General features: G+C 38.9%; 2 protein-coding genes across 23 annotated transcripts in view; one reads left to right on the forward strand and one right to left on the reverse strand.

Moving 5' to 3' along the window:
• Positions 1-6,361, reverse strand: part of dtna (dystrobrevin, alpha) — a 20,151-nt gene extending 13,790 nt beyond the window's left edge. For 6 of the 15 annotated variants that reach the window (XM_046408196.1, XM_046408193.1, XM_046408192.1 and 3 more), the window contains exons 1-4: positions 2,977-4,582; positions 2,465-2,485; positions 505-572; positions 59-139 (exon numbers count right to left, since the gene is read on the reverse strand). In XM_046408196.1, coding sequence (XP_046264152.1) covers positions 59-139; positions 505-572; positions 2,465-2,485; positions 2,977-2,993 — 187 coding nt within the window. In that variant the 5' untranslated portion in view covers positions 2,994-4,582. The other 9 variants (XM_046408198.1, XM_046408197.1, XM_046408195.1 and 6 more) reach the window with 6 other exon arrangements.
• On the forward strand, positions 5,811-24,384 carry LOC124069242 (coiled-coil domain-containing protein 178). 8 transcript variants are annotated; one of them, XM_046408179.1, is made up of 20 exons: positions 5,811-5,952; positions 6,285-6,421; positions 8,390-8,532; positions 8,656-8,699; positions 8,792-8,871; positions 9,219-9,422; positions 9,516-9,736; positions 10,565-10,719; positions 11,180-11,333; positions 11,439-11,534; positions 11,764-11,900; positions 12,021-12,204; positions 12,311-12,373; positions 12,743-12,871; positions 12,954-13,067; positions 13,693-13,838; positions 14,190-14,349; positions 17,244-17,393; positions 21,176-21,310; positions 23,701-24,384. In XM_046408179.1, the coding sequence occupies exons 2-20, from the start codon at positions 6,340-6,342 to the stop codon at positions 23,827-23,829; spliced, it is 2,526 nt and encodes an 841-aa protein (XP_046264135.1). In that variant the 5' UTR covers positions 5,811-5,952; positions 6,285-6,339; the 3' UTR covers positions 23,830-24,384. The 8 variants fall into 8 exon arrangements, with proteins under 8 accessions (XP_046264135.1, XP_046264131.1, XP_046264130.1 ...); XM_046408175.1 differs by having other exon boundaries at positions 5,815-5,952; positions 6,285-6,518; XM_046408174.1 differs by having other exon boundaries at positions 5,816-5,966; positions 6,285-6,518.
• The last annotated feature ends 2,670 nt before the right edge of the window (positions 24,385-27,054 follow it).

Raw genomic sequence — 27,054 nt, forward strand, 5'->3', positions numbered from 1 at the left:
ATAAATATCTCGATGTGGAGGAGTATGAGCACAGCGATGTACACTGCATCATACTCACAATTGCATTTCTTCTGCACAAATCTGAGTTTGCAGGCTGTTCTGTATGTCGATAATCTTATGGAATCCAAATCTTGAGCCCCTGAGGAAGAATTACTCATTATTAAATAACACTGGAAATATCAGTGGTAGTTCAAAGATAACATCATTAACAACATCATTAAAATGAACTGCACTATTTTAAATTTGCATAGTTATTTCATGATTATATGTTTTGTCTGCATTTATTGGTACGATTTCTCGCTGCCCTTTGACAGAGCATGAGGTTATATTTGTGTCTGTCACTGTTTAAAATCAATCTGGTTGGCACTAGCGGAGACACTTGATCTTCATGATATTTGCCTTACATGAAAGGTACAGAGAAGAATTTGCCATTTTTATGGTCTTTGGCCACTGACGAGAACAGTCTGGCATAGATTGCGCTGTGCTGTGGCTCTGAGCACTTACTCATCTCGACAAACAGTTGCCTTCTATCTGCCATGTTGTCACCGCTCTGCCCGTAGTCTTCAATCATTCTGATCAAGAGGAGAGAAAATACTGTCACAGTCTGTGTATCCCTGCTTTTAACAGAAACAGTCTCAAACTAAGGCATTGCTCAATCACTGAATATGGGCTTCCTATAACTGCTTTCATCTTTCTGTATAAAGTAACCACCAAATTCAACTGTACTTTCAGAAGCATCACAAATTTGTCAAATGGCGCTATAAACGGATTCACAGCTCACAGCTTGTTTAACATTATAGACATATTGTAACGACATTGTGTCCATCTATTCATCCATCCGTCTTCTATACCGCTTATCCGTCAGGGTCGCGGGGAGCTGGGGCCTATCCCAGCTGACTACAGGCAAGAGGCGGGGTACACCCTGGACTGGACCAACACACAAAGACGGACAACCACACACTCTCACACTCACACTTAGGGGCAATTTAGAGTAGCCAATTAACCTAATGTGCATGTTTTTGGTATTGTGGGAGGAAGCCGGAGTACCCGGAGAAAACCCACACAGGCACAGGGAGAACATGCAAACTCCACACAGAAGGGTCCAGACAGGGATTCGAACCTGGAACCCTCTTGCTATGAGGCGACAGTGCTAACCACTGCACCACGGTGCCGCCTCCATGTGTTCATTTCACTTTAAATAACAATACTTATGAACAGCTGTCATCAGGTATGAACTATTACATAATGTTAGGATAGTCCATTAAAGAGTCCCAAGGGATGCAGGCAAAAAGTTATCATTGGCGCCAGATGACAACCCATGTAGAACATGGAAACAACATAACTGTTTTACAAAGTATGGTGTCACATATACATATTAGCAATGTTGGTGGTTGGTGTACACTAGCAGCAGAGAAGCGCTAATGTTAGCTTAAACTATAATAGCATCCAGCTTCCACACACAGTAGATGAGCTAGCTGTGAACAGTGCTTTAAAAAAAATGATGTAGCTCATAACTGAACAAATGTAAGTGGCTAGTTAATGATATGCTCTTAGATTTTGGAAGATGGATTGATTACAACTATATATAGCAAGACCTGGAAATGCTAATAACTGCAGTTTAAGTTCTAGTATGTGGGGGATTTGTTGGTTCATTTCAGTCTAGGGCCCCATATCAGGTTCATCCGGCCCTGGTAAATACAAACTGACCACACTTTCTCAGTTTTTTAAACTACATTTGAAAATTGAATGTAGCACATTACTATGCTTATGTCGTGTGTGTGCATGTTTGCAGGGAGGGCACAGAAAAACTTAAGTAAGACAAGGACAAGACTTTCAGAGGAGCAGAGCAGCATGCTCACACCATGGCTCACTGCACTCTGTCCAAGGCAATCTAATACACCTAGTCATGTGGTTTGTTGCCATGGCAGCACAGATCCTAGCCGCTCCATTCGTAAAAACATTGTGCTATTCACCCCCCCGCCACCCAACACACACACACACACACACACACACACACACACACACACACACCTCCTCCCACTGCAGACAAGCAAAGTTTGTAGAGAAAAGTTTTTTCATAAGTTAATATCTTTTATGATTATAACGCTCAGTGGGATGACAGTTGAGAGCACCGCTGGCACTTCTTGGGCGAGCAACTCGAAAACACTTTTTCTGCAAGAAAAATCATTCAAGCATAGTATTTCAAATTACTTTGACAGTAATTGGGAGACCCAAGAATGATGCTGCAGAGAACCAAGGTGTGGAAATTTGAATTCACCTAGTATTAAAAAGCAAACAACAGCATACTTCTTTGCCTTGCTATCCTTCCTCTGATTCCAGTCAGTGCAGGCAGTCAATTATGGAGCTCTAGGAATCTTTGAAATCCACTTTAAGAGGGATTTAAGATTAAGCTAATAAGTTAACCTGGAATTACAGAATCAAGTGCAGTATTTGAGGCAATTACCTTGCAGAATAGCAGAATGAGCTACAGTAGAGAAAAATGGGAATAACTCATTATTATTGGCATATTTACATGACAGACTGACAGTCTAGAACATCCATATGAGAACTAAAATCATCTGCATTTCAGTGCTGATATTATAAATGAATGACAACCACGTACAAATGCAAATAATGATGAGTGCATCTCCAACAGTAAATAGCAGTTATAGATGTAGACACAGCAATGTCAGGCTACCACCGGCAGCAAGTAGTCCAATGTCATCTTGGTAATAATGGATATTCAAGCCCATTCATCACATAAACAGTGAGTGGATGTAAAAGTGTACAAATCTACACTATTTTATGCATATCACAAGGAAACACATCCCGAGTTCCAGCGATGTGACCTTCTGTGGGTTGTTTTGAGCCTCAGAAATAACTGAGCTTGATAAAATCTATTGCAAGAGCCGATATTAAACCAGCACAGCCAATACAAACTGTTCAGTGGTGTAGAGAACAAGATGATCAACATACCTTTTATAAAGCACCATGGTCCTGTTCCTTTTGCTTGCCTGAGATGAGTTATTACAAAGCCAAGTCCTCCTTCTAGAAACAGCTGTACATAACGCAAACTCCTATCTAACAAGGAAGCACTGCAACAAAAGCAACCCAAATGGACAGGGCTGATTGAAGATACATGAAATTAGAAGCTGCCAGCGAGGATACAGCATGTGCTGCTTCTATCTTTAACTACAAATGAGAAGGCCCCACATTCTTGTAGAGCTTTACTGGCTCTCTAGTTGCAGACCCCAAACCTCATTCCTGGCATGTGCCCAGCAAACATTACTCTTTTTATGTGGCACTGTCACACTCTTAGCATTGGAAAATAACTGCCCTTAAAAGAGCAAATCATTGGATATTATTAACATAATAGAGAGACTCACAGAGTTATGCACTGCCAAAAGCAAACCAAGAGTCCCACAGCAATGACTCACTCTGTCTTTTAGTGCTGCACGAACTTGTGTTGGTCAAGTATTCAAGTGCATGTCAAGTCAGCAACAAAAAATGCCTTATTAGACAGTTATTCACAGCGTGAGTCTATTTCTGTAGCAGCTCAATAAAATATTATGTACAGTGTTGTTAATTTATGTGCTCCTTTATGTACTGGGAACAGACTGTCATGTAACATTTCCAAACACAAGCACTTACTTGAGTTAGAGAGCAATCTGTGTTTGGTTGGCTCAGTACAGTACATCACAGCTGTTACCACTGATTGGCCAGAGTTATTTTTACATCACCAAACTATAAACTACACTGGAATCTAAACACCATCCCCTGACAGGAATAAAAAAAAAGCTGCACCATTGACTTAAGGTTAATCAGCTGGAGGTCAGCACAGCCAGATGACATGTTTAGTGTTTTGCTGTGTAGGTAGTGAAACAGTTTTCTGTTCCTGTCTGGTACCAGCCAGAGATGTCTGCTGGAGGGCCCTGTGCTCTCCGTCCCCTGCTGATGATCACCATGGTTTCAGCTGTGATAAGGCCAAAACTCTGGGTCCCTGATGTTGAAAGAGAGTGCAGCTACAAATTTACAATTTGCTGGTGTTGTGATTTTGTTTACAACACTGTTTTGAGTTCTTTGCACTAAACTAAAAAGGGTAAATTTGTTGACACATGAAAAAAAGATCGCAGAAACAGAAATTTCCATTTGTTTCACGGTGATGTGAAAGCCAAGACAGGATTTGCATTTCAACAAAAAGCTTAAATGAAGATGTACTGCTGGGCACAGACAATGTCACTGTTGCCTTTTAGACATTAAGAATAACAGAATTCCACCACAGCAGTACTGGCCAAAGGTATAAGGACAGCAAAGGCAACAGGCACCTGATGGTAAATACTCAGCTCAGGCATCACCTGTCAGAGACACCTGTGCGTACGAGAGACAAAAGGTCTCAGTGTTACATAAATACCTGCGTGCACACACTACTCCATTTCCTATGTTTTTGTACTAGCACATCCCCGTTTCTGATCACTGTTAACTTGATCGGGAAACTCAAATTATCCAGAGTGACAAAGTAGGTTAAATTCGCTCCTCCTGTGCTTGCCAACCTCCAGCAGCTGCAGTAGCGCACTTGCAACAAGACTTACCAGTATTTATTTCGAAGCATGTCATGCAAAAATCACAGTTTTTTTTTTCCATCCAGGAATCCGACAGCCAGGCCGTGTACAGCGGTGAGATCAAGGTTTCTTTGGTGTTCGCTGCTGCATCACTGCACGAAACGGCCGTTGTTGTGCCGCTCTCCTGCAAACGCTTGTGTGCTGGAAATTTTCGGGTAGCGTACTGGCTGAGCAGAACACAGGCAGCAGTTGCCTCCAGTATGTGGCCTTCGCGATGACGTAATGCGGAATCTCTCCGCTTGCGTCAGTGTGCGGCGGCTGCAAAACGTTAAAGTTTGACACGAAGAGAGGGCGAAAATAAAAAAAAAAACAAAATAAATAAGCAGATTAACTTTGACATTTTTACAGAGCTGTCATGCAAATTCGGGTTCATTCGGTTGTTTATGGTCCTTTTTTTTTGCTTGTTTTTGTGGCTTTAGCAAGATGACGTCATCGAGATGAGATGAAATTGGTGAAAAGAATATTCACCAAAGTAGGCCTTCATTTACCTCAAGTTTGAATTCAAGAGCCTACTTTAATTGTTGCGTTTGTTTACTCAAAAAGGACCATTTTTAAGTAGCCTACTCATTTTACACTGTTGGAAAACAAACTTGCTCATCTTTTTTGTTGTTTCCCCCTGTGATCCTAGCCCTATTAGTAAAGACTACAGAGGAATTAAAATTCATAAATTCATCTTTCAATGACCGTATGGTTCTCTATGATTTTGCACCTGAGCCGGTCTGTATTTGAGCATTTCAGCCGCTCGGACCTTGTAACACTTTCTCCAGAAACGTCCAAATGATGTTAATTAATTTAAGACACGTAAAACAAAATTGTCCAAGTAAAATCATAATAACCGGTATTCAGATTTTTAGCCAGTGATAATCAGCACAGATACACCATTACCTATTGGAATAAATAAAAAATACTGTCGCATGTTGTCATTATAATTCTGGCCTATTAATTGGCCTATCCATTATTGCCTAAAATGGCAAAATCCATACTATTAAATCCATATCAATTTACTGCCCTCTCAATGATTCTATTATGTCTTTCTTCAAGATAATGTGCCTAACTCGGACCAAGTTCACGTGAAACGAGTAGGAAACACCTCTCAGTGCTGCTAAACAAAGAAGCAAAAACCTTCACTGCTGCTCTTGAACGTAACTCACTCGCTCCATGCGCAGCCCCTTGTTGCTGAGCAACCTGCGTAGAAGATTGACAGCAATTTCAGTTGACTCTGTTGGAGAAAACTTTGACAAAACGCCGCTTTTTACGGGGCAGCTGCAGCGTTGTCACTCACAATAACGATAACAGTCTTCAAGACGGCTAACAGATAGCTGGCAACCAAAAGGTGTGTTAATGCAAGTAAGTTGATACCCTGCCATTTTTCGCTCTCACTTTCTGCCATGACAACGACCCCCGCTGCTCATTAATATGTCATTAGCTAAATTAATTAGCTAATCCTAATAGTCGTTAATTTACCGTTAGCTAAGGGAGCGATATCCGGAGATGAGTGAAGGTATCATTTGCAACTTTAGCTTGACGTTAGCTAACTTTTTTTTAAAAAAAAGTTTAAAGGTTGATATTAAACCTTTGTAACTCTGAAGTGTAAATAAAATAGCTAACCTTAATTAACAGTTTTAACCTCAGAATTTCCAGGTTAACGCCTCTGCGTTTCCGCAGCACGGTGGAGATTAATCTGGTGGTGTTTTCCTAATCCGTCGGAAAAGTTTCAGCGATGCCAGACGTTGAACCGCTCAGATTTCCATCAAAGGAAGGGCGTCCTAATCAACGAGATGAAGGGCGTCCTAGTCAACAAGGTGAGAAAAGTTAACGTTAAGCCAGTCGATTTACAACCAGTGGTGGAACAATTATTGTTACCGTTTAAAGGAGGAATACCATCCTGTGAAAAGACAGGTAGAAGTCTTGCATTCAAAACATATGTAAGCATTATCAGCAGCATTTACTTTAAGTATTACAAGTAAAAGTACATGTAGCATTCTTCAGAAAAATAGTCCCTGTGTTTTTCTGTGTAGCTTGTTATAATGTATTGGATTTAATTGTACTGCTGCATTAATGTGTATGTTGCATTTTAGTGGTGTAGCTGCACTAATTTTAATTACTTAATGACAATCAAGGGCTGAGGTCATGTCAGTGCTGGACTGCAAGTTCAGAAATTATATCAAGTTGGTGAATAAATGTGAATGAATTTGGTTGATAATTACGTTTATATATGTAATATCATTTTTGAGCGTGGTAGGTGAAGATAATGAGCCTTCAGGCTCACATGGGTCTGCTCTATGCTTATAATACACCCTGCCAGTATGATTTAGAGCATATTCAGCCAGCTGATGACATATCGTCTTACCGCCTTCCTACCCCACTTCATTCTTTCACTGTGTATTATTCATCTAAACTGTTCAGCAACAGATGGCCTTCACTGCATTTCTCCCCATGGTTTTTCCTCAAAGTTCTTCTGTTGGTCTGAGTCAGCTAAATCAAAAGCCATTCACCTATAGAACAGAAAAGATTGGATAGTCTTGTTGACAGTGAGTGGCCTGCTTATTTCTTACTATTAAAGTACCTGTTTGTCTCCAGGTTCTTGACAAACATGTAATGCTATCTTTAAAAAAGTGGCAGGCAACACCGCATATCACTGCAATGGTGCTCCTGGGAAGACAGGACACACCACACCCCCTCTTGTGACAGCTTGTAGGTGTTGTTCAGCCAAAAATGTGAGTGCACCCTTTATCCATAGGTGGTCCTCACCTTTTAGACTTGAGCACACAAAGGGTGTGCTTCTTCATATATTGCACCCCATTCCATTGATGCTAATTGAAATAAAATACTGGAAAACTGAATAAAATTAATTAATATGTATTGTTTACTATAAACAGCTCTCTTCCCCTCTCTTTTCTGGGCAGGGAAAAAAACAACAGTATCTTACACTGTAACTTACAGTATTAAGACCGAGAAATGAGAAGAAGTAGTGTAATGTACATATCTGTACACATTTGTCAGTAGTACAAAACAGATATAAGTTAGGCAATACAACTGTATGTATTGTGATTATCTAAATAGTCTGTTAGTCCTTGCCGTTGGTTACATTGGTGATTCTGGTCTATCCTTTTTTTGTAGTTTATGTAGTACAAATGAAACTTCAGTGAAAAATTCTTGTTAGAGGTCACATCAGTTACACAAAATACAGCACAAGGACCAAAATTTGAAATAAAAAATTATGATCCAAAAGACACAGTTCCTATTATTTTTGTTTGAATACTAACTCTTATAATAAGTCCAGGCTTATTAAATTAATCATTAAGACATTTAACCACTGTATCATTCATAGATTTTCAAATGTGCTTGTGTAGGCTTGCTATCTGCACCGCTGGTGTCTTTTTTTTACCCTTTTTGTCAGCCAGATGGCGTCCTTTCACCACCAAGAATTGTGCCCTTGTGTTTGTCTTGAGATGTTCAAATGAGTTGTGTCTGCTCTCTTACTGATGCTTCCAGTATATTGCAGAGTCTATGCAAGCAGACTCAAAGAGAAAGTTAAAAGCGTCTTTCACAGCCAAATACATTTTTTAATTACTTTGTTTGTTTCAACAAAAGTTATTTTCTGATTGTTTTTTTTTTCATTGATGGTTTTCAGTGTGTTGTTTATACAGTATTTAGCAGACTTTATGCTGTTATGTAAAGGGAAAAATGTAGGAAGGATTGGGTTTGTCATTACTCTTTTCAAGATTTCAAGTTTGATTTACAGATATAATTATTTTGTGTTTCTCAAGATCAAGCAGATCTTCAAGATCTTGAGATCTGTTCTGGTAGACGTCGCCCTCGTGCTTTGCTCAACAGTCCCTTGCCATGTGTCAACAAAGCTTTTTACCACATACAAGAGCTGAGGAAGGTGGTGGAAAATTGGTTTCACCAGGTAAACTGATGTCAGATGTAATCAAAGTTGTGAATGATTGTAAGACCAATATAAGATAGGAATACAAATCAATTTAAAAGTTTTTTATTCCTTTTGTCTTCCTTCCAACCTGGAAAATTGCAGCCACAGATTGATCAGAACAAGCCCCTGTGCAGCAAAACTTCACGGTGAAGACCTCACTTGTTTTCATTTGCTATTTCTTTTTGTTATGTTCAGTATATCGTAACGATATGACACAAGTCTAACTCCATTTTAACAGATTTCAATCCAGAGATTCAGATACTGACTCTGTGACGTCTACCGAGTTGTTCGTCGAAGGCATCGCAATTAGTGCAAGAGGTGAACAAAAAACATTTCATCGAGTCACGCCTGAAATAATTTGTCATAATTTTTGTTGTACCATAGAAAAACAATGTCCCTAATTCACCCGCAGATTAAAGACAACAAAGAGTAACACATAATGGGTTTTACTAGGAGAAGCTCTATTTTTGGATGTTTCATTCCTAGCAGTGGTTAGTCACTGTGAGAATAATTGATTCACAGTTACTGATTCACATCTTTTCAAGTTTATGTTTATCTATACTTTGTAGATCTGTAGGTCAGATTATGACAACATAGTTTTGCAAAGGTTTGTTTACTTGTATACAATGCAGTGTGCTAATCTTGAAAAGTTTTTCATCCTCTAGAAAGCTGTCCATCATCGCCACTAGTGAAGAAAATGAATGATGTCCTTGGAGAGGTTGTGTATCTGATTGAGCGAATGGAGGCTGATAGGCAGCATGCAGAGGAAGCTCTCCAGAAAGAGAAGAAGACAAAAAGATTTTTGGAGAGCAAACTTGACAGCCTCTTACTGTGGAAGCAACAAGAACACTCTTCTGCTGTCCAGAGAGGTCAGCGATTGAGATGTGTGTTCTAAGTATTGTGAGGCTGTATTCCAAAACAATGAATAAAACTTCCTTATTCCTTACTTTTCTTTTTTCTAGAGCATGAAGCTTGCATGAGAGACATCACTGAATTGAAGTGTCAGCTAAAACTGGAAAGAGAAAAACTTGACCAAGCGCAGGAGAAACTGTCACACACTGAGGTGTTGAACCAGCGCTTACATGAGGACATCAGCTTTGCCAAGAAGCAAATTCCTATTGTGAAAGAAAACATTGAAGTCCAGGGAGGCATCATAGCTCAGATCAATGCTGCAAAAGCTGAGGTAACCTTTAATATGTTAAATTCTTTGAAAATGACCTAAAATTAGATTTTAATATTCTGGGAAGGCTGGACACATGCACTATGGTGCTATGGCTCTGCATAATTATTTTGTCATTTTTGCAAGAGTTAAACGGCCAATCAGTGAGAGTTTATTGTTAACACAGTCCACATGCTCCTTTTTTTTTTTCAATGAATACTTTTAAAACTAGCTGTTAGTCTCACTCAGTCACTCTCTTTTTATAATCCACAAGTGGCGTGGCTTTAGGGATTGCAGCCTTTGCTCGTCTTTTGGTAGAGTGTTCATCCAACACTTTAGTCTGGAGTAAAATCATTCCATTTTAACAATTAACTGGATTGCCATGAGATTTGGTGCAGACATTCATTGTCCCCAGAGGATGAATCCTAGTAAGCTTCATCATTCATTTAGCTTTTTTCTATTTTTTTAATTTCTTTAGCCTCAGCTGTGCTCATTCCTTCATGCATGTTAGAACATGAATTATTTGTTTTTTAATCACATCTCAACAAGTAATTGGCTGGGAGTGTTCTGAAGATGTTGAACCTGAGCTCAGATATTCAAGTGTGAATCATTCTGGATTTTCAAAAATTTTTCTAAAAAGAAAAAAAGTTAAGAAAAAATGTAAAACTGCCTTAGAGCATACCCTGGCTGTTGGCTTGTGGCAGTGGCTACCCGCTGATTCACAATATCTAGTTTTGACAGGGTATAATTTGACCGTAGAATAATGTATTATCTTTTATGTCAATATCTTTTGAAAATACTAACAACATCTACAAAGATGAAAAGCTCATGATTCTCCCTAATTTCTTTTAGGTTGATGAAATCAACTCAAAAACACAAAGTGAGCTCACACTGGTTCAGAATGAGTTAAAAAAGATAGAGCTGGACACTAACAATGAGAAGACATTGATCAAAAGACAACTGGAACATGTACAGTTGACGATGAAGAATCAGCTGGCTAGCAGATTGTGAGTATCTATCCTACCTGCACTAAAAACAGGTTTTGCATGATTTGTGCTAAATAACCACATAATAATTTCAGATATGATCCCTATTGGAAGATTTTTATTTAAGATTAAGTCATGTCTTTGCAAAATGTTTTTCTTGTCTGGCTGGCTGTCGGGAGCCTGTTAAAACCATGTAACAGCAGTTATGTTTAATGCTGGATCAACTACAAACAAACTCGCAAAGTGATTTGAATAGAGGTGTCCCCTGTATGCAAAAAAAATTAACTTGCCGTGATTTTAATATTTTAAACTTGGTGAAAGAAGACCAGAAAATTTATGTAAGTTTGAGTCCTGCTTTGTGAAAAATAACTTTGTTTATTTAAGGGATTATTTTCATATTCAGTTAGATAGTTACTATGTTGCAAAACTGCTTTTAATCCACCAACTTAATAACAAAAGACAAGGCTGTTTTCCTCTCCAGGGATGAATTAAACCGGTTGGAGATGCTTGAGAAAGGTCTGTGTGCTGAAATGGAGAATGCTGAAAGGATGACAGCTCTTACAGAAGAAAAGTGCGCAGCCATAACACAGCGTATCCCTGAAATGATGGAGCATGAGAAATCTGAAAAAGACCGGGTAACTGATATTGTCTATATTTTAATTTTTTAGTGTTTTTTGAAAGGTAGCTCTCAACAGTATACGAGAGTAATCAGATTCATTCTTTCTACCCTTTTATAACAGATTTTGCAACTGAAACTTCAAATTGAGGATGAAATGCAACAGAATAAGAAATTAAAAGAGAATCTAATTGCACTGCAAGAAGACATTGAGAAAACTGTAAGTATTGTCACAATAGTGTTAAAATGTCTTTGTAATATTGGTGTTGCTTTGTCTACTTACATGTGTCTTCATAGATTATTGGGCAGAGCATGGCACAGAACTGCCAGAGTACGACTGGGCTCCCACAGGAGTGTGAATGCTAATAATGTTTGAATTCATGGTAGTGTAAGGTGTTTCGGATAAGTGCATCCACTCAGTTGCACGCTTTATGTTACGCTATCCGCAGAGACTTGATGGGAAAGCAGAGGTTTCCTGCATAGAAGAGCAGCTCAATTCAAAACGTAATGCTTTTGAAGCTCTTTGCAAAGAAAACAAGGAATATGAGCAGAATGTAGAAGACTACAAGCTAAAAATCTCTGAGAGGTACAGTGTCACAGCCTATACTGTGAAGGAACATACAACATCCCATATTTGTTATTCCTGTGTACAGTAGTAGGCTGCTTATGTGTGTTTACCCTTACTTTTCTGTGTGATTTTCCTTAGCGAGAAAGCAGTGAAGCAGATGCGTGAGGAGACGAAGCTGATGCTCCAGAAAATCATTGACAATGACGAGGAGTGGAAAGAGGCCAAGGAGGAAGAGACTCAAGTTGTAGCCCAGCACAGAGACACCCTGACTAAACTGGAAGAGCTGGAAGAGCTCACCTTCATGGAAGAACAGAGGGAAAGGGTCAGTGACAACATATGTACACATGCTATGTATACTGCATGGATCACAGCTGGAAATCAAAGGAGGTTTCTCCAGTGTTATTCAGTGCTCTTTCTATGCTCTACAGACAGAGACAGAGAAGCTGAGGAATGAGCTGACAAGTCAGATGACTGTTGTGGAACTTCTGAAGGTAATTCCATTCACTTCAGAGTTGTCATTTAGTTGACATTTTACTCAGTCAGAGTGGAAGAAAAATGTGATTACAAAAGTGTGATGCAGACAAAGTAGATTTAAATTGAAATCTTCTAAATATTTCTCAATAAACTTTTTCTCTTTCTGTGGAACAGTTTGATTGTATAGTTTGTGGAGAAAGGCTTGAAGAAGTGAAGCTTCACAAAGCACAGTCTCAATAAAAATTTAAACTAAATGGTTTCGTAAAGGTAGTTTTAAATGCCTGGCTGTATTCAATTGCATTTCCCATTCCTGCTTTTTACTCCTGTACATGTTTTAAGACTTTAGAATAATGACATTCTGCCTTGTACTTTCTTGTGTGCATCAGGATGATTGTGCAAATATGAACAAAGAATTGAATCAACAGCAAAATATCTCAGAGCTAACTAACCAAAAACTTCAGGAAGAATTTGAAGATGCATTCTCGGCAACAAAAGCTCTGGAGACAAAAACAGAGGTACTGATAAAAGTTAGTAGTAATTTAAGTGTTTTCAAAGTTTAAGTCATCTGCATTTGTGACTAATCTTTGGTTTATGTAGAAAGTCAAGAAACTGACAGAAATTTTGGAAAAGACACAATGTGAGCACAGGAACACATTAATCAACCTTGAGAAGGAGAAGAAACTCAGATGTGACCACCTGAAAGCTGCTCAGGTAAGAAAAGTAAAGCTAAGGGTTGCTCAGAGCAGTGCTTCTTGACTGAAGTTTCTATGTCAGGTTAACGCTGTAATGCTCAATGAACACAAAACTAGTCACAGATATTTATCTTGTTATCCCTTTGTTGACCAAAATAATCTCATGCTCTAAACAAAATAAGTTTATAGGGGAAGAAAAATGTGAGAGAGACTTGTGCTCTTGGCGGGCCGGGATGTAAATATTAATGGCATCCTCCTCTGCTCAGCTGTAGCATTTGCTAGCTTAGTTTAGTTAGCTAGCCTCTCATTCATGAGAAGATACACGCTTCCTTCTGTGCAGTGATATGTAAAATAATAGTTCCTATATGAAACTGCTCAGCGCAAAGTCTGTGGATTATCTCAAGTAACCAAGTCATGATCCCTGGAAAGACATGGGACTTTTTTTGCTCTTTGAGAAACCCAACCCTAGTGTCTTCTAGTTCCATTACATCATTACATTTCTATGGCCGATAGCTCCATAACTCGTCAACTCTCAACAAAAAAACTTGATGGACAAATAGCATTACAGGTAAGAAAATATGTATTTTTTGATTTTATGGTGAGATGTCCCTTCAATGCTCATTGGTGTTAGTATTTGTTTACAGGATTTACACGCTGCCACCATAAAGAGACATGACAACATCACGGGCAGCATCAGTGACCTTACAAAGAGGGCCAAAGAATATCGAAATACTTCAGATGAAATGGAAAAAAGAGCTGAAAGTATGCCAGAGATCTTAGCAGAACTTCAGTAAGTTAGTTACACAAAGGAAACATTCAGTCATTTAAATTAAGGAATGGGGTTGGTTTGTTATTGTTGGGGAATGCTCATCCTTTTGAAAGAAAATGGATAAATAATAAAAATACTCAACCTTTTCTCTAAAAAATGTTTTGCATTTTTTTTAATATACAGTGTATTTGATGAGGAGTATTTTTATTTTTTGATTATTTCAAAAATAAATGCTTTGCTTTGAGAATAAATTTCCACCAGCTATGACTACTGTATCAGTGGGAGCACTGATGCAGTAATCATATTTTTATGATGCTCAAAATTTATTTTAGGAAAGTAAAATAATTTTGTGTGTTTGATTTCTCCTTCCAGACGTGATTTGGATGTGGCAGAATTCAAAAACAAATCAGCTGCTCGCTTAATGAGCACCTTGCAGTCTGATATTAATAACTGCCAACAACGAGCACAGCGATTCAAGCAGACACACACCGCTCACGTTACAGCAAGAAAAAAAGAAATGGAAGATGCCAAGGTAACAAAATGTTGTGCAGTATAACTCTGTAAATACATGACTTTTTTGTGTCAAATACTGTGCAATCAGAGACGAGGTGTGAAAAACATCTCATTGTTTATTTGTTTGTGGATTAGTGTCAGCACATTGCTTGTCACAATACATCCCTTAAGATGCAGAGAAAAGAGCTGTGTGCAATTAAAATTACAAGCCATGGTCAATCTTGTTTAAGTGCTTTTCCCACAAATGACAACTCACTGTTGTTATAGTCTTTTGTCTGGACGAATTTGATGATGCGTGTCGTGGTAAGATGCGGTGCCCATTTTGTTACCTGTAGGCCAACGTTTTCAATGTAAGCATACATCTCACAATATCAAATAAGCATATCTGGACTTTTTTTGTATTAATGTCAGAAATGGGCTAAAAGCATGTGCATACTCTGCACAGAATGGCATGTATTTGAACACTACTTTGTAAGAGAAACCCCTATTTATTGTAAGGTTTTCATCTGCAGGATTATCAGCCCCAGCCAGAGCCTCTTTGCTGATGGGGGTTTCACATGGCTTATCTAATGTGAAATCGCCATGTGGTATATAGTTTCATTAAACGGTGATCAAGAATGCATTAGTTCAAAACAAGAAAAGGCAATGGAGCTTAAGCCGCCATGCATCCAAGTGCAGCAACTTTAAAGAAGTTGTTGGCGTGAGACAATTTAAGAATTAGAAGTCTTCCTCATAGACACAACTCCCATTAGCCAGATAAAAGTTAGTCATGCAAAAAAGGGTTTAGTCTTTTCACTTGATGAAATAAGATGATATCACAACAATACTCCTCACCAAATAAAAAGATCAGAGAGTCTGAAGTTCTAAGGAAATTGGTCACTTTAATCATTGAGACCAGTAAAACACACACATAATGTCTACATTAGCATAACATCATATGAACAGTGTGCATTCAGAAATCACAATGTGTGAAGCAGAATGGTTAGGCACTTTAAAATATTTCTTATTGCGGATATTTCTTGTAAAAAGACTGAGAAAATAGTATAGGCTCCCGATGGTTGTGCCTCCTTTTTGCTATAAAAACTGAGACAGGTCAGTATAACTAATGCCTTGTGTGGTTGTTGCAAATGCAACCTGCAAATGATTATTTTTAAATAAATACGGGGTACATTAGTGTGAAATAGGTTGACTTGTTAGTCCTGTGGAGTCTGCGGTCATCTCTATTTAACCCATGTATGTCTGGAAGTGTTCCGTCTTCCTTAACATGCACCTATTTTTTGATTTGATCAGGGCTTGTCGTTTGGCGAGCACAAAGTAAACAATGCAAACTGCCGACGCTATCAGTTTCTTATGGGCATTGAAGTGTAATTTGTTCCATTTACACTTCACAACAGCATCAGATGGGCTTTGTCAGTGCTGCATGGAGTAATTAAACCTGAAATCAATAGCAGGCATTTGTCATGTTTACAGCCCCTCTTTCTGCTGGGTTAAACTCATCACTTTAGTGCTGTTCTGTTTTACTGCAGAGACACACTTCATTATGTCTGCAGGTAGACTTGAGATATTCGCCAGCGACATAACCAGTATTTGGGCAACATTGTTCAAATGAAAGGAGGACATGCAGAGAGACACATACTCACTGTGATTTATTTGCTTGATTTCCCAGAAAGTGTCCATTGTTGTATGCCTGTTATTTGTGTATTAATTAACATCACAAATACACATAGCATGTAATGTATTGTACACACAAATGGCAGGTCAATGATATCTTGTAAATGGTCATTGTGATGTTACCTCACAGTAAGTACGGGACTGTATATTGACTCTCTTTCCCTTCTTTCTATAAAATCTTTTCTTGCTTATCTCTACATAGCACATTGTGAGTATTCTGCATGATCATTCACTAAGTATTTTACATCTGTACCGAACTACATATATACAGCCTCAGCAGTTGTTCTTCTGCCAATGCAGCTGTGGCCTACTGCAACCATATTAGTAAAATGGTCATCGTACTAACACAAATTCATTTGCGGATACTAGTTGCTCTAATTGTAGAATTCACATTAAAGTGGTTCTTGGTTATAATGTAAGTCTTTTTAATATCAGTGACAGTTGGGGATACACCAATCAGATGCACCAGATCAGGCCTATTACTGACCTCGTTAATATCATTATAAGACTGTGTACGATATCAGATCTCAGATTCATTTAGTCACAGTGGAACACTAGCTGAAGTTTTTAGCATCACAGCAGCAGTCCCTCCCTGGCCTCATGTTACCTTACATAAAATTTATTCAGTGCAATTTGCACAGCAAGACATACAGTTTACTGATTCATTCATATGTTTCTGTAAACATTATGTTTATACATACATAACTACACTGTATATCTATACATTTTGTTGAAAATATACAACTGATATTAGATCAGTGCCCAGTATTAACAGGTACTCTGAATTGATCTGAATCAGGATAGTGAGAGTAAAACTCCATGTGTCACCAGTTTAGAAGTATGCTACTTTGGCTCTGATGCAGCATCCTCTCTGTATGTAGTCACCACTGTATGTGGTCTCACTCTGGGTCTCATTGAAATTGTATTTAGTTATATTGCATCTCTGGTTATTCTGAACTTTGACAGTTTTTATTCTTTCACTTTTAAAGCAGATGTGTCTCATTTCCAGAGATTATATCTGAGATATATATCTGGTCTTGATTATTAATAATCTGTATTGGTATTGGCTCTGAAAAAAAGCATTGGTTGAGCCCTGCAATGGAATGTTGGTATGTCACAATTACAGTATAGTTACAGTTACAGTATATTCTCTGCTTGTGTTTTGGTGGTTATTTAATAAATACGGTAACTTTGTTACTTACTTTTACTGTTTTACTTAACCTCTTGTTCTCTTTTGTGTAGGAAGCACTAAAACTCGCACTGAAGGAGAACGAACAGCTGGCAAATGAGTACGAAGGTCTTCAGAAGACCCTCATGGAGGCCAAACAGGAGGCAGTGTCTACACTGAGCGAGAAAAACTATGCACATAAATCTTTTAATTATTACACACAGGTAAGGTTTAACCTTTTGTACCCCCTCCAACACCCTCTCTTTTTAATTAGTTTTTATAATTTCGGATTTGCGTGCTATTATCCTGTGTTCTGCTCCTTCATGTTCTATTCCATGCTGTTCTTCTTCGCACTAGATAGCTCCTCTTTGCACGGGCAGTAATTTTAAGAAGGTTTTAGTTAGGCAACCAGTGAGGAGGTTACTGCAGCAATCTAATAACGATGAGATAACTTGAGTGGAGGAGGATGATGGATGAGACATAATGTAATGATAGCTGTGTCATTTTGCCACATAGGGGAGTAAAGAGAGAGGTTGATGGTACATGTAAATACTTTACTTTCTGTTTTCTTGATTATAGTTTTTGTGAGGTGTTCAGAGGTGAAACGTGTTATTATTGCGGCGTTGCAAAATTGCCTCTGCTCACCACAGCTAACACACACCATTGGTTAGGGATCATCAGCAAACACTGGTTAAGATCAGACAATGAATGTGCCTTCAGTGCAAAAATAGCACCAGAGGTGTTAACTAGTTGTGGGAGACACCTCAGCAGCATTTTTCAGTTTAATCTTTATAGTTTTTGACACTATTTAACTGGAATAGAATTACACATGACAACCATAGCACCAGGAGAAGCCACATGGATTCCTGCAATGAAAAATACATATTATTTGTTCCAAAAATGACTAATACCTTTACTTGAGCAATTCCTCATCTAACTGCATGAATGTTATCAAGTGAAAAATGCATGCAAAAATAAAATCCTGTGGACAGGATTTTCCACGCTCATGATCAAAGCCTGATTTTCTTTTACTCCGGATTCAGCCTTCACTTTTGTTTGTTTCGACTCTACACTTCTACAACAGCAGCCTCTTGGCTAGTGTTTTATGCCTGAATTTAGTTTTTATAACAAGCTTATAATCAAAAATGTTTTTGTAATGTAGATGCAGGCCTGTGGCATTTAATCTGATTTGAACAGGAACATCCAATCACTCTTCTTTTCTATTTTAAATGTTCATTATCCTTATAACATTCACATTTTATGTTTATGTACACAAAGTGATTGCCCTTAATTGATTTGTTTGTAACTTGAGGCAATAAGGTGAATGCATTTAACATAGTCAGGATCATTTGAGAGATTAGAACATTGATGCATGTGTGTGAGATGCCCATCATTTGTGGGTTTGAAGAATCCATAATCTCTCTTATTATGTTCCACTAAGGGACACAAAGAAAATCATCTCTTAAGTATCCTTTTACGGAAATATAATCCTGAGAGCAGGCATCCCTCACATATAGTGAAGTTGACAAGTTTAAAACCTTACTATGCTTTCAAGACAAACACTTCATCATCACACTACATCATGTACGCCATATAAACAAAAGTATTAAGACACACCTTTTTATGGGACTGGTTTTCAGGGGTTGGGCTGGGCTCCTTATTTCCAGAGAAGGGAAATCTTAATGCTTCAGCATACAAAGACTTTTGAACAATGCTATACTTTCAACTTTTTGCCAGAGTTTGGGGAAGGCCCTTTTCTATTCCAGCATGACTGTGCCCCAGTGCACAAAGCAAACTCCATAAAGACATGGTTGGATGAGTTTGGTGTGGAAGAACTTGACTGGCCTGCACAGAGCCCTGACCTCAACCCCATCAAACACCTTTGGGATGAACTGGAACGGAGATTTTGAGCCAGGCCTTTTCTTCCAATATCAGTGCCTGACCTCACAAATGCTCTACTGCATGAATGGGCAAAAATTCCCACAGAAACACTCCAAAATCTTGTGGAAAGCCTTCACAGAAGAGTGGAAGCTGTTATAGCTGCAAAGCTACAAATTTATGCATCATTAATAATAATCCATTAATATGATATAGTATAACATATTCATGGATTAATATGATATATCATATTATAAAAACCATGGAGCATTTTCCTGCAGAATTAGTACTTTTTATACTTAAGGTACCTTTTGGTAATAATAGTTTTATACAAGTTTTCCAAGTAGGACTTTCACTTGTAGATGTGGATTATTTTCTCTATTGCAGTATTACTGCTTTTGCATCAGTAAAGTTCACCACTGATGGAGTTGTAGTATTATCTCTGCTAGGTCTAAGCCTGGAGAGGCTCGTGCATCTGTTAGTATGTTTGTGTGTGTGTGCAGTTGTCCACATGTGATCTAGCATACAACAGGAACCATCAGCTTAGTGTTTTTTGTGCACATTTAACCTCAATGACCTCTTTTTAAAAATTCTATTTTATTCACTGCTCTGTTTTCTATTGCCATTGAGTGCTGACTCCTCTCTCCTCTCAACCAGCCAGTAGGGGCTGCAAGCCATCAGCAACCGCTTCAGTTTGGAATTGTGTTTCTGCTCAGGACAGCCTAGCAATAGGCATGTTCAGCAATAGGCTAAATTAAAATTAGGATTAACTAGTCTGCTCTAGGCCACATTTTATCATTTGTTGAGCTCAGACATTGACATCCACAGAGAAAGTTGGTCTGCAGGTGAATTCCATACCTTGTTGTTATCCACTAAAGTCAGGCACAAAACAACATGTTTTTTGTTATTTTTTGCAGTCATCTTGACTGTAACACTGGCAGAGACTGCACTGCACTGAGTGCACTCTTCTAATTATTATGATTATCATCATCAACATTTTTAACAGCAAAGTTTGGGGACCTTTAGGCATAAATGTGACATGACAGTGACATAAATGTGCTAGTTGTAGCGTTTTCCCAAACTACAAAGGATCATGTGTAACACTTATCTTGTTTTTGCAGATTGCAGCTTTCTTTCAGATATGATTAATTTTACTCAACTCCACAGTTTCATTTAGCCACACAGTTTAACGTGTTGCACATTTCGGGGTATACAAAGACTTGTGTGCTATTTGTTTTTTGTCCAATAAAGACACACAAACAGAGGGCACTGTATTGTTAATGTATTTATGTGAGGATATCTCTTCATCAAAATTCAACAAGTATAAATATGTTCAAATGAGCAAAATTCACATTTGTAAATAAAACAAATGCACATTTAATTAGTATCTGATAACACTGTCTGTATGTGCCATTCTTTTAAAAATCCTCTTGATTGTACTGTACATATAAGCACTGCTTTGTTTATGTGGAGGCTTTTAGCTTTCGGGTTTTAACAGGGTACACCATAAAGAGCATTCCTGTTATTGTCTTTCCTTCAGGAGCTGATGACTGAGCTAATTCGCTTTAGTTTTCAATGCACTGGGGAACACATTGCCAAGCAATGATAAGCTTTGTAGGAAGAGTAGAGAGATGGAGGGGGAAGAAAAGCAATGGCATCTATCAGAATTTAAACCTCTTTGCTTGAAACTGTGTTCAAATAATAAAGCAAGCAGCATGTCTTTCCAAGAGACTAGGAATAATTTCTGGTTTCAGTGGGGGGTTCATGACTCTGTGTGTATGTGTAAAATATGTCTTGAGGGGATTGGTATAAAGTTAAACTGGGTGAAGTAGAAATATTTTACTCATCAGCTTTGCAGTCACAGAGTTTGCCTCGGCTAGAACAAAACTGCTGAAGCATTTAGAGAAAATTAACCCCCCATCCTGGCAGCCAGATGTGACTGGTTTCTGATGAGTGCACACGAGTGGGCAGAGAAACCAAGAGACTGTGAAATTCCTGTCAGGCCCGTGTACTGCAGAATGGGCTATTGACTGCTTTCTCTATTCCCCTCCATCATTCTTCTTGAACACTGCCATTAATTTCCTCTCCTGCCTTACCAATTCCTTTTCTCTGCCTTCTCTCCCCCTAGCTCTCTTTGTTGCAGAAGAGGATGCACAAAGAATCGGTGAAAAACTTCAAACAACGCCACCTCTACAGCCAGGCTGAACTGGACCGCTGCCAGGCTCTCTCTCAAGAGACCAACCAGAAAATAAAAACAGCCCAGGTATATGTACATATACATGTAAAACAGGCTGGGAAACTTCACAAACTGTCACTATTCTTTTAAATGGTAAATCCCTTTTATTCAGCTTTTATCCCAGTGTAGGTATTCTACCGGATGGAAGCATATTCTTTTCATACTACAGTAATTCCATGTTATGCTTGGCATTGTTTGAGCCTCATCCGGCTAGTCAGTTGCCTTGTGTCTTCTTTGCCAAGCAAGGGCAGCCAGGCAAATATCCACCGAGGCTTTGTGCCTCGCTGCTATGGTGGAGTTAAAGACACCACTCTTACATTACAGTCTATACATTCACTCATCAGATCACGGACTGATGTGATGGATGATGTGTCTGCTAGAGTGCCTCTGCAGTGACTCCGTGTCTGAGGCTAGCTCTAGCTCTGTCTCTAGATAACTCTATATACACAACACATTGTGCTTGGTCACATTGCATTAACATTTGAGCCTGTTTCCCGTTTAGCAGGGGCATTTGTAGCTTTTACGGCTAATACAGAGTAAGTTCATTAGACCGCACGGAAGACATCTATGTTACAGCCTCTTCTTTGTGAGCAGAATAACCTTCTGTCTGTCTTGCAGAAGAGTAGCTACATATTCTGCAAGGTTGAAAAGTAAGGATCTTCATTTAGAGGATAATCGGTGTCTAATCTGTGCTGTGATGTGAGATGAGGTCAAAGCGGACAGAGAGACAGTGATGAATCTTTATGAAATGCCCTGTCCAGCACTGCTGCAGAGCCAGGTGGCATGCAACCATACTATGAACTACTTTCATACCCTTTTTACTTCTGCTTTGCCGTAACAATAGGGCACTCCAAACTCCTAACTATCCATGTTTGTCCACTGAAATCTGTAGTTTTTGTGTTGTTTTTGTTGTTTACCAAAATTCAAGTTCAGCTTCATCAGATATGCTCAAGGCAAAATATGTTCAGATTTGATTAAATGTTTTCCATGGGAGTACCCCATGAAAAAACTATTAAGTGGTTTCCTTCTCAGTTCCTCCTCCTCCGACTGCTGACATGTTTTTTTGATGGGTCTGGTCCAGACATTACAGGGAGCAGCCATGTCTCACTGGCCCAGCCTCAAAAGGCCCCAGCAGATCACAGCTCAAGGCAGGGAGGAGTAGGGCACCGTAGGGGGAGGAGCTATCAGAGAGCTGCAGAGTGTGAAGGACAAAAGAGCTGGTGTATTCAAGCGCACCACACCGTCACCCGTCACAGCTCAGCACAGGGTCCATCAGAGCAGGCAACTCTCACTTTAAAAAGGCTCCTCATGAACAGTCCAGCTCAGGTTCTATCCTCCAAAAAGTGCACATGTAGAAAAGAAAAGAAAAAAACCCTTTATTAATTTGTGAGCAGTCATAAACATGCAATCTGGATGATTATCTAAATATTAAGACTGTTAATATGATCTTATGATCCACAAAGAAATGCACTGACTATATGTAGATAGTGATAGTGCATGTGATATTTCCATGGATTAGTGTGAGCCACAGAGAATCGCAATTATATTATACACAGATTATTAATATGGTTGCCACTTTGTAAGAAACAGTTGAAGGAATCACAATTGATAATTGATATCAATTGTAACTTAAGCTAAACGACGCTGAATCCTGACGAGGCCTATACTAATCCATCATGTCTACTTAACCCCACGAGCAGAACATAAGAGAGGTCAGGTTAGTGCTTTCACGGCTAAGGCGTGCTTGAATCAGATACCAAATGGCAGTTTTCTCGAAAGTAGCTTGAGGGGAGGAAGGCCGGGGAACCCTAGGGTGGGCGGGAGTGAGGTGGGGGTTGGTGGTGGGAGTGTGTGAGTGTGGAGGGGGAGGGGGAGGGGGTGGCGGGCTGTCATCCTGTTACACTCCTGCCAGAACTGGCAGTTCAGCTTTGTGTTCTGCGAGTTTACACTAGGGATGGCATAATTGACAATGGCTAACAGCGGAGAGCAGTGCAGAGCCTTGTTGAATGGCCAGTAATGATTGGAGCAGACGCCCACTGCCCCAGTCCCAGGGGACAGTAATCCAAGATCCTGTTGCTGATATAATTGTTAGTCAGAGAATTTCTGCATGGCTAGGCCGGTTCAGATTCCCAAGCTGGTTGACAGTGCCAGGCAGTTTAATAGAAAAACTGGATGCTGAGGTTTTTAAAACAGAAGAGCACTGAACCTGGACGTGGTTCACCAGGAGCCTCTTGCTCTCCTTCCCCACAAAAATAAGAACAAGATGGTAACTTTACTCTCACAATTGCAGAGCAACCATCAGCTGTGTGTGGGATGCATACAGAGTTAAGAGTTTGTGTTATTGCCTTTCGACACAAAGACAGCATTTCCTTAATTAGCTTGTTTCCATTTATTCTGTTTGTCCCTTATTTAAACAGGAAGGGTTGTTAGAAGATATTCAGCACATCTCCACATTCCTGCAATCCTTGACAGATGACTCTACTACCACCAGTGATGCCAGGGTGAACAAACAAGTCAGTCCAGATGCCTGTGGATCGAATGAGTAGATGCCTTCAGTTCAAACAGCAGTGTAATTGGACATTCACCTGTACCAGACAACTTACTTACCCTAGCACGCTTCACTATTCCTCCCTCTTTACTTGCAGCAAATCCATAACAATGAAACAGGTGACTTTCATGCTGCTGTCAGGACTGATCTAATTTTAGCTGGGTGAATGATTGCAATTGGCTTTGCCTCATCAGATAATTAATCTATGTCACCATTAATTGGAAAAGAGAATAATTACAGGCAGTGTTGACAGAAATTCTACGCTTCTCCAGATTCCAAGATCTAATTACAACTAGTGAAAACCCATGACCTTAACTAGCACTTAGTACACCTTGGCCACCTTGACCATGTCCAGGTGAAGACCACTGTCTCTTTGAAAGACCCTGTTTTTGTTATCACAGCTTGTACTCTTTCACTTGCCTCACTCACTGAAAGCTGTCTCCCTCAATCACTTTTCAATATTCAATCTTAATTTTGTGGAAGTTTAGCATTTTCAATGAGCTGGAGATGAATGATTAATGAATAAATTTAAATGCTTCATTTTGTCCATGGATCATTAGTTAAGTCCTTTGTGGGAAGGACCTGAGAAAGGAGGGAAAATTATTGAGACATTAGCCCGAAGCAATCCAGGGGTAAATAGTGTGCACAAAAGGATGTTGTGTGCGCACTATCCACTGGCTTTCTAAAGAACCCTGGGGAAACACTGTTTTCAATTTGAAATCTTAACTGAATCACATTTAGTACTCGTGGAAAATTGATTTTTGTTTCATCATGTTTCTACAATGTCATACTAATGGTGCACAAAACTAATTCCTGTTCCGTATAGACTTTTAAAGTTAACTAAAAATGTTTCTGGATGAACAATACTTGTATCAATTTCACCATGGTTATACCATATTTTTAATTTAGTAAATAATATTGGCCTTATAATCCTCAAAAGAGCTGTTGATTTTTTTTTGTGTGATTTTAGTAGTGTGATGATGCTTTTGGGCTCCTCCTAAGAAATATGTGTTGCAATCTGTCTCTGGTTGATAGAGATGCTGTTGTTGTGTTGATATGTCGGATGACTCTTCTGCTTCTGGAAACAGAAGGGGGCAGTGTGAACACAACAACCTAAGAAAGACATAATTGACTACAACATTGTTCAGCCTAGTATCCTAACATGACCATAACATTTCATCTCAAATTAAGGGTTATTGTGATTCAGTCAATTGGAATATTACAAATAATTTTGGTAGGAAAATAATAATGTATTCAAACATATATAGTGTCTTTTTTACAAAAAGAAAAAAAAAGGTTTTCCTCTGTAGCTTTGAACTTAAATATTCTACCTATATAATTACAACATTTACAAACATGTAAGCATAATGGTATTACTACTACTGTTGCACCTCTCACCAGTCACTCGCAAAGATGTGATGCCACTAGATCTCCAAAAGCAACTTCAAGAGAAAAATGCTCAGTCTATCTCATATTCCTTACTGACTATATGGTAATATGTCAAAAGAAAGTACCACCCCAACACATTTATCTGCTTTCCTTGCATCTAATCAATCCCCTAAATAAATGAAAGCGAGCCACAACTAGATGTCATCGCATTTATCTGCAGGCGTGCCTCAAAGTGCACACACCTAAATGCTGCTACTCTAAAAGAGGGTGGACTGTGGAAATACTGATGGGACTATAGGACAGCTGAGATATATTTTCCTCTATGTTAGATGTTTGTTTCAGTTATGATGAGGATGAAATATACAGTGCAGTCTCACTGTGTTGTGTTCTGTGATACATAAAAGCTGGTTTACAATATTTTTGTACTTTAGTATAAAAGCATATTTTGCAAGAGACATGTCGGGAAAATCTGATTTACAGGCAGCATCTTTTTCATTTTCATCCTGGCGCCACCATGCAGACAATGGGCCCGTTTCATTTGGATTCACTTCAGTGAATGCTTATGATCACTGGTGTGAAGCCAAGTGAATCAGAGCAAGAGCAAAGCTCTGTCTTCTCAAGCTAACCAAAATTCTGTTTTGAGATCTTTTTAAAAACAAGGAAAAATGCAGGTGTCCACTCAACCCGCCGTGCCTTTGTTCACGAGCAAGTAGAGAGTTGAGCCATGGAGCTGATGGAGTCAAGGAAAGAATGTGAGTGGAGAGCGGTGCCACTGTGTCTAAAATATCAATGAGAAAGATTCTGCCAAGTTTTGTAGCACGCTAGGGGGAATAGGTCCTCTGTTAGCATAGAGTGGACCAGGCAACTCTGCACTGCTTTATATGGTAAGTATTAATATCTTAAAGAAGATATTAATTTATTTTCTTTAAGTACAAAATTTGAGACTTTATCCACTTCATTCCTGACAGTAGTTTTACTCTGCAGTGGGTTATTAATGAGAGAGTTCCTTTAAAGTTTAGGTGACTACAGCGTCTGTCATTCAGTCAGACTGCACAGCTTAACAATACACTGGAACAGTGTGTTTGCCCAGGTGAGTCTTTAATGTGGAACTCTGAGAAAACATGCCAAACAAATTCATCAGTATAACAATACATGTTCCTTGTATTTCCACACTCGTTTGATTTCAAAGATATTTATCTTAACAGGATAATAATTTGTGAAAGTCTCTGACATTTGTGGCTAGCTAGCATGATAATAAATCCATGGCTTGGAACATTTTTTAGTTAATTAGAGTCAATCAATCCAAACTTTGCTCACTTACCGGTGTGAAACCGGAGTATAATGAGCAGAAATCAGCATGGTGATTGGAAAACACAAATTACAGCTGTTAAAGAGAAACTCATCCACTTTTTCTTCTGTTGATGCAAATGCCTGCTGCGAGGATTTAAAATTAGCGTGGCATTCCTTTAATGGATGTTGGGGGAATGTGCTCCTCTATAATTAAAAAAACCTGTTAATATCCTCGTAGGCTAAAATAAGAGGGCTTACTATTGTTATATGACAACTCCTCGAAAGGACATATTGATCAGTTGACTATTGCTATATCATGAGACAAGTGTTTCTATTGGAAAAATATAAACCTAAATTACCACTCACAGCTTACATTACTTGTGATATATTAGTTTTCCTGTTCATGTGTATTATGAGCAAATGAAGAAACACTACATAATGGTGTGTGACCATACCAACGAGGTGGTCAGCATTGCTGCTTTAGTAAGATCATGTGGCATATTAATGAAGTCCCTTGATATACATTGGACAGCCTTTGCTATTA

Source organism: Scatophagus argus, chromosome 13 (assembly GCF_020382885.2).
Source record: "Scatophagus argus isolate fScaArg1 chromosome 13, fScaArg1.pri, whole genome shotgun sequence".
Lineage (NCBI taxonomy): Eukaryota > Metazoa > Chordata > Actinopteri > Scatophagidae > Scatophagus > Scatophagus argus.